This window comes from Mus pahari, chromosome 22 (assembly GCF_900095145.1).
Source record: "Mus pahari chromosome 22, PAHARI_EIJ_v1.1, whole genome shotgun sequence".
In the NCBI taxonomy this organism is placed as follows: Eukaryota; Metazoa; Chordata; class Mammalia; order Rodentia; family Muridae; genus Mus; species Mus pahari.
Genome location: NC_034611.1, coordinates 7,029,532 through 7,037,989, shown reverse-complemented (window position 1 = coordinate 7,037,989; position 8,458 = coordinate 7,029,532). Strand labels below are relative to the sequence as shown.

Below are 8,458 nucleotides of genomic sequence, written 5' to 3'. Positions count from 1 at the left end.
ATAGTGGAGCATGTGTCCTTATTACCAGTTGGACCATCTTCTGGGTATATGCCCAGAAGAGGTATTGCTGGATCTTCTGGTAGTACTATTAGACACAAGTCTTTATACTATACATGAGTCTTCTATATTACAGATACAAATTCCTAAATTACAGACATCAGTCTCTGTAAAGCAAATATAACTCTTGTTAGAAATATGATTTGTAATCATATTTTCTGTTCTGTAGGTTTTTCTATATAGATATTCATGTTTAAGAATACTTTATTTTTCAGGGATTAAAGCTTTCAGGAGTTGAACACTTTTTTCTGGATTTGTTCCAATGTGGGAAGATGGATGCTCATGTCACACTCTAAAGGGAGTGACATGCACAGTGACAGGAAAGCACAGGCACTCTCCAAGGGTAACGTGCTCAATGAATGCAGTCAACTTGTTCATGAACATTTGTGTACTTGCTCCCAGTTTGCATCACTCTTTTGGCTTGTGCCCCTTTGCTAGTCGTGCAAAGGAGTATTCATTTCAGGCCTCAAAGGTCCCCTCAGGAGCTGTGAAGCATTAGGAAGGTGTGCCTGCATCCTCATGTTCTCTCTAAGCTGGTCTCTCCACTCCACTGCTCTAAGGCTTATCCACTGCCATGTGGGGGTCTGCAGGGTTTTCACAGGAAGAAGCAGTCTTACCTTCTGCTCTTTACACCTGAGACCCCAGACAGAGGAAGAAAGAAACAGTTGCATTTTCAGCTTGTTATTGACTCTGGGGCATTTTTGCTGGTCCTGGGTATTTGTGTTACGGATGCTCACTTAGAGTTTATTCAGGGAAGTCATACTTCACACTCCTGTTCTTACAGTAGTCCCCTCAGCATGGTTCCCTGGCTCATTAATTAAGCACAAAGCAATAGTGGGATAGACCTGAGGCTGAGAGGGAGGCCGGCTGCATATCCCTGTCTTCAGATCAGCTGAATTCACTGCAGAGATCTGAGGACTGATAGATGGTCCTAGCCTGGCTGCCTGCGTTTGCACATTACTTACACCAGTCCAGTTTGCAAGTGAAGTTTGATATAATCCTTTCTATGTCCCAAGTGTTGAATCATAAAAAAAGAATTGAGTGGTTAAAAAAAAAAAAGGAAGAATCAAAAGATGTCTAGTAGAGCCTGCAATGGAAACACAGAAATCAAGGAGGACTGTGCATGAAAGAAACATGCTGGGTAAAGAAAGAACAAAGAGCAGCAAGGCTCACCTTACTCTGTAATGGAATATAATCAACATTCTAACGTTACATAGGCAGAGCTGCCTGCCAACTACGGTTACTCGGATCACTTTCCTCTCCTGTGTACTCTACTGAGGTGATTGTGGCATATACATGGTATATATATGGATATTATATACATATCACTATGTAATTATTGGAACATGTATCGAGTTTTAGAACAGTAAATACCTCCACCAGAGAAAATGGAAGAGGAATTAAAAAAAATATAGCAGAAACTGGAGAAATGTTTCAGATGTTAAGAGCACTTGCTGAGCACTCCTGAAAACTTGAGATGATATTCTAGCACAAACCCAGCTCCAAGAAAGGGTAGAGACTGGAGGATTGTTGGGACTTGTTAACTTCTAGCCTTGCTAAGGAAACACAATCCCCACGTCCTGGAAGAGCTGTAGAGGAGGACAGCTAATGCCTTCTTCAAGTCTCAGTGTGTGTAGAGGGTATACACACACACACACACACACACACATACACACACGTGCTCACACAGACAAGGACACATACACATAATTTCTTTTTTAAATTAGAAGATTGAGGGAATATCTAAGTATATTCAGGTTGTTAGAACAAAATATCCCAAATTGGATAAATTATAAATAGAAATTTGTTGCTCAGTGTTCTAGAGGATAGAGAGCTGAAGTTTCAGCTATTAGATACTTCAGTATCTGCTGAGGGCTTGTTTCCTCATAGGTGCAGCCTTATAAGTTACACGGAAGAAAGGGATATTAAACTTCTTTGATCTTTGTATGGGCAGAGATTACATTCCTGAGGGTCCCATCCTCATAAGAGAAATCAGTTCTGAAAACTCCTCTTAAGTCCACTCTACTGGAGGCTAAGTTGGGGAGGAGTACGACAAATAACTTGGAGAGACTTACCATAAACACACAAACTTGGTCTAGTTTGGAGAAAACAATTTGGATCTCTAAAATGCCATCTACCCTACCACAGAGTGAGTACTCATGCAATGTACTCTTTTCTCCACAAATGTAGGCACACTCACCATTGCTGAGATCACACAAAGAAAGGAAGTTGTCCAACAGTTGGTTCAGGGGCTAACTAACCCTGCTCTAGATATGAGAAGGAAGGTCAGTGGCATTTAGACGGCTGTGTGTACTGGAAGGGAGTTAGTAGCCACGTCACCTGTGTTCCTTCAAGAATCTCATGAATGGGGCTTTGGGATGAGGATATCAGGAGGTCAAGATGTAGCTACCAGTGACCCCCAGTTTAGACGGCGAACCCATCAGGATTCACCACCAGAGGATTTCGATTTAATGTGGCTTACAAGATTAGGATTCTGGTTGTTGCGCCCAGTGATCGAGTTACCCCTGATTCTGAACTAAGTTTGTGTGTTTTCCTTCAAGTGGAGGCTCAACTGGGTTCCAAAGAGAAAGGCAAGGCAGCAAAGTGTGGGTTTGTAAGAAGTGCATCCCCCCAAAACCCGTGAGAATTTTGAAGTGTGGGTTTGGTATGGTAGTTTCCCATCAGTGGGAACAGCTGGGTGGAGAGATTTTGAAGCTCTGAGTGAGAGACTCTCCACAAGATGAGACAGGCTGGTCATGCCTACCAGTGCCTGGTTGGCCAGCCTGCCAGGGCCTGCTAGAGTAGCATGAATTGCATTTTTTTATTATTTCCCACATCAGGTGGCAGACCAGTGTGTTGGGCAAGAATCCACTAGAAATTTAAGATTATTAGCTTGAGAGGCAGTGTTTTATTTTCTAAGTGAGAGAAAGGTGAATGTGGGACAAGTCACGAGGACTCAAGTGCTGCAGGAGGCTTGAAACAAAGAAAGAGGGCTCTGAGGTCCCCTGCTGTGGAAAGAGACAAGATGGCTGCTCTGAGTCAGAGAGCAGGAGAATGGAAGCTGCCTACATCTTGGGGTAGATATTGATTTAACTGTGAATTTTTAAAATTGGGATTATTTGCTTTTAGGATAGATTTATATACAGATTTTGTCCAAATCAGGTGGGGAATTTCACCTGCAGTTTGGAACTAGGATAGGGAAAATTGGTCACTGACTCCAAGTAGTGAGGGCAGTGATAATTGCCTGTTATAAACAGGTATTAGTAATGTCTGTGGCTCCAGGTAGAGAGATCAACAGACAGATGGCATAACAGGATGGCTGCTCTAGGCAGAACGTTTAACAAGTAAAAACTAGCTGCCTCCTATAAGCAGATATTAGTGAAAGTTTGAATTAATTGCTTTAAAGATAGTATAAAGATATATTGCTCTAATAAGTCTTACAGGATACTCAAATTCTGTCTAATGTAGGCTCCATGGGAATTTTGGGTTTAAATCCTGGTTTGACAAGCTGCCTGCTTATAAGCAGGTATAGATAGAAGTGTGAATCAATTGTTTTAAAGATGGTATAATAAGGTCTGCAGGATAACTAACTCATATTCTTTGAATGTGGGCATTACAGTAATTTTGGGTTGATTTTCCTGACATGACAAAATAGAAAAAGCCTAAGAATAGGCACATATATTGTTTTAGTTTACTTCATTTGGTTTGGATTGTTTTAATTTTTTAGAATGGGTATGAATTTGAGTTTTGTGGTTATATTATTCCTCTGGGGAAGAGGTCAAAATAAAGATTTTTCTGGTTACTGTTTCAAGGATATGCTGATTTGGGAGAAAGGCTTATCTTTGCATTTTCAGGAAAGGTGATTAGTGTCTATATCCCTTCCAGAGTAATATGGATCAGATATGATGAAGGGAGACCCCCTGAAGAACTAGATTCCAGAGAATAAAACAAAACAGATATCTTGATGATACTAAAATTTGCTTTGAGATTTGTATATTACAGAATACACAGCCTTGGTGCGTCTCATTGTCAGACAGGCTGAACTGACCTGCTATGAACTCCTGATTTCTTGGACTTTCAGTTGGATCCAGTCAGGACACAGACATCAGAGACTAAGACAGTTATTGGTGTGATCTTCTTAAGGCCAACCAACTCCCCATTTTCCCTACCCTTCCTCTCCCCCACCCCCGCCTTCAACACCCATATTCAGATATTTCAACACCCATAATCAGCTTGAAGAAGTTATGAAGAGCTGTTGTCCCAGTTCCCGGGGCTTTGGGGCTGGAGGTAGTTATTCTAAGGTTGCCTTTCTGGGAAATTTAGAAATGGTCATAATTGGAACAGGAAAGAAATATCTAGAATTAATTGTATAGCCTTAATCTTATTTGGTAGAAAACTTTACAATAGTTACTATGTTGAAGTCGTAATTTCTTATTTTGATACAGAATTTATTTTGATGCAAAAATAAAGGTTTTCATTGGTATGAATTTCTTCTATTGATACAAAAAAATTTAAAAGTATAGGGCTTGGATCCAGTCATTCTATAACTGTTATTATAAACTGATCTGAGATATTTAAGCCTAGGAGTTAAGGGCCAGAGAGCAAATTCACGGTTCTGAGTTTATTGCTAGGGTGTTTTCAGATATTTTAATTATAAATAGCTAAGGGAACAGCAGTCCAAATTACTTTACATAGATAGATGTTTTTTAAAACCATCTGAAATTCACAGAATGTGACATTAATATTATTTATTCACTTGTACTTGAGACAAATCTGCTCTTAGCAGCTCCCATTTTGTGGATTCAAAGAAGAAATTGTCCACTGCCTCCAGGTGAGGTAATGCATCGTGGCTAGGTGGCCACTGGACAGAAATTGTCCATCTCTCCTGCAGACCTGTGCTGCTCTTGAGAGGATACAAGTTACAGGTTGAGACAGCTTAGTTCTGCCCAGACAGAATAAGCTAGTCCTTAATCATTCCTGTTTTTCAAGGTCTGTCGGAATATCCTGGGCCAGAAGGCTGTGTAGGTAGGCAGCTGTCTCTACAATTTGTCTCAGTTCTGGAGGCTGTGTTAGGCTTCCTATATTTTCAGATAATGTTGGTAATTCTCAGATTTCTGACGGGGTTGAAAGAATAGTTATAGTCTCATAGCCAACCCAGGCTATTTAACATTGAGAAAATAGTGTTCAGCTAGCATACAAGCTAAACCAGGACATAACATATGAGTTTATAAGTGTTTTAAGTTAGGATAGATGACAGAGTGTTCTATTTAATTGACAAAAGTGATGGACTGAGTATTAGGTCTATCTTATACTTTTATAAATTACAAAATGGTAATAGTTGTGCTCAATTTATATCTGAGATAAAGGAGCCTTTTAATTGGGGAGAAAGGGGGAAATGTTGTGGATAGCCCTGGTGCTGCTGTTTGTATTTTGATGTTAATTCAACTTCTCTAAGAGGGCCTGTCTGGACAAGGAATGAAACTCATACTCAGGACTTCTTGTGACCCTTCTAATAAATAAAGAAACCAATCACTGGCTGTGTAGGCAAGAGTTCCCGGTCACAGGGAAGAAGAGAGGTCGGAGAGAGATACCAGTCTTTGGACAGGGACATTGGGAGGACAAGATGTAGCTACTAGTGAGCCCCGGTTTAGATTTAGATTTAATGTGGCTTACAAGATTAGGATTCTAGTTGTTGCGCCTAGCAATTAAGTTACCTTTGATTCTGGGAAAAACAAAAATCCCATGAATGGTGTCACAGCTTCCAGATTACAGAGAGTCATCTACATCACTGCTCAAAATCAAACCTTGTCTGTCATAATTTGAGGTCATAGGTTTCTTTTTTTCCTTTCCTTTCCTTCCTTCCTTCCTTCCTTCCTTCCTTCCTTCCTTCCTTCCTTCCTTCCTTCCTTCCTTCCTTCCTTCCTTCCTTCCTTCCTTCCTTCCTTCCTTCCTTCCTTTCTTTTTTTTAAATCAGCACGTTGTGTTCTTATTTACCAGTTCTGACTGGTTGAGAGCTGTTGTCTGGAAGGGTGAGTGGAAAGAGCCTGAGTTCATGCTCAGTTATTATGTCTGATGCTGGTGGAATGGTGGTATTGGCTTCTAATACAGACCCCACACATTGTAGAGTGAATGGGTTGCTATCATCTATGTTATGAAAGACTTAATTACAGATGCTGCAAGTGGGCAACTTTGGACAATACCTATTGCAGAATGATTCTTTCTCTTCCTGTTTCTGCTCCAAGTATTCCAGCTAGAGGAGTTTCTTATTGTTACCCAATCCCTGCCTACCTCCTTTATTCTGCAAAAGGATTCCTTTCATAAAATGACACTCTCCTCCTGAAAGAGAAATAATGGTGTAGAATGCAGAGAAATCTCTTTCCAGTGTGAGTGTCCAGTAAAGGAATCAGTGCTTGCTTGCTCAGATGGTGGACTGCAGCCAAGGACAGCACAGCTTTGCCCACTGTAGGTGTGATGTCATCATGAATGCAGTTCTGATGGTACACTGAACCAATTCATACAGTGGCATATGAGCTGCTACTTTAGTTTTATCAGTGACAAGTATTTCTCAAGCGTTTATCTTTGTTTAAAATTTTAATTTTCAGGATTAGATTGACAAATTTAAAGCTTCAATTTTCTTTTATATATTAAAACCCTTTTTACTTTCTTTTGCAATTTTTTTCTTTAAAGATTTATTTGTTTATTTTATGTATATGAGCACCCTGTTGCTGACACACCACAAGAGGGCATCAGATCCAGTTACAGATGGTTGTGAGCCACCATGTGGTTGCTGGGAATTGAACTCATGCTCTCTGGAAGAGCAGCCAGCGTTCTTAACCACTGAGCCAACCCCTTCCACATCTATTTTTTTTTTTCATTTATTTACATACCTACTTGTGCTTAAAATCCGCAAGCTTCTCCTTCTGAGCCATACCTCCACTTTCATCTTTGTCTCGTGAAGATTCCATACATATACCTTCATCTGCCTCCCAGTGGAGTCCTGTCTGGCCTGTACCTGTGGGGTTCTAGGTTCTGAAATCCAGCACCTTCACACTTACCGCACCATTTCACTTTCCAGTTGCGATTGGCATCAACTCCATGACAGTGAAACTTAGAGTCTCTTGACCGGGTCTTTCTCCAGAATCGATCCTGGATATGATCAGGCAGAGAAGCAGGTGCTTAGAAGGGTGTTCTAGTTTCATTTCAGCTGCGGTGATAAAAATACCCCAACAAAAGGGAGCTCGGGGGAGAAAGGGTTTGCTTGGATTACAATTCCAGGCTGCAGTCTACCATTTCTGGGGAAGTCAAGGCAGAATATCAAGTATCTAGCCTTATTGAGCAGAGAATAAATTCGTCCTTGCTTGCTTGTTTAGCACTTTGCTTTCTCTTCTCTTATCCGGTCCAAGGCTCAGTCCACAAAACAGCACTGCCCATAGTGGGCAGTTACATGAAGTTACAGTCACAGCAATCCCCCACAGACATGCCCATAGGTCAGCCTGCTCTTGATCCCACATGACTCTATATTGCGTCATGCTGAGAGTTAAAACCAACCAACACAAAGGACATTCATATACGAGTTAGTTGCTCATTGGGTCAAGGCATCATATGACTTTGGGGTGAATTTCTCCATATATAGGCTACCTATGGGTCAAGGCATCATATGACTTTGGGGTGAATTTCTCCATATATAGGCTACCTAGGAGAAGATAGAGGTGAGGGTTAGCCCAGACCAGACTCATGCTCTGCCTTCTGACACCATCCAGTGTCTCCTATATTTTTGACTCTTTTTTTTTTTCTTAAATAATTTGATACAATGTATTTTGGTCATTTTTCTGCCTTCATCTCCATTGGATTATCTTTATAGGTTAACTGAATAGGTTAGGCAAGACTAGTGATTTTTTTTTAAATTAATTTATTTGGAAAGAGAAATCTTTATTTCTATGAAATCTTATGAGAAAGCACATTATGAAAACGATTGAGGAGGAAGCTTCTTATGTTTCTTGAATTCATTAGTAGTAGGCTGACCAGCAAACACCTTTCCTGGCTCATCACTTTCTTATGACCTACTCAGTCCTTTTCAATTGGATAGGCAGAGCAACTTACATGTGTCCAGCTGAACTGGTATCCATCGACATTGAATACAGGCATGATATAGAAATACAGATGATTCAACATTTTTTTCATGGCTGGGTCAGTCTTGTAGGTCAGAAGAGCCTGAAAGACAAAGGAGATGTTTACCTTAAGGATGGCTACCAAAAGGTGAGTTTAAAGGGAAGACACCTGAGAGACATCCTTACTGCTCAGAGAAAGATCATACATGCTGGGCTGAAAGGTAACATCATACATGCTGAACTGAAAGGTAACATCATACATGCTGGGCTGAAAGGTAACATCATACATGCTG

At 40.6% G+C, this 8,458-nt stretch overlaps 1 protein-coding gene across 1 annotated transcript in view; it reads right to left on the bottom strand.

Moving 5' to 3' along the window:
* Positions 1-8,458, bottom strand: part of Cpa6 (carboxypeptidase A6) — a 339,381-nt gene that overhangs the window by 54,873 nt on the left and 276,050 nt on the right. The window contains exons 7-8 of the mRNA XM_021222178.1: positions 8,158-8,268; positions 7,113-7,203 (exon numbers count right to left, since the gene is read on the bottom strand). Of these exons, the coding sequence (XP_021077837.1) occupies positions 7,113-7,203; positions 8,158-8,268 (202 nt within the window). The remainder of the gene's footprint in view (positions 1-7,112; positions 7,204-8,157; positions 8,269-8,458) is intronic.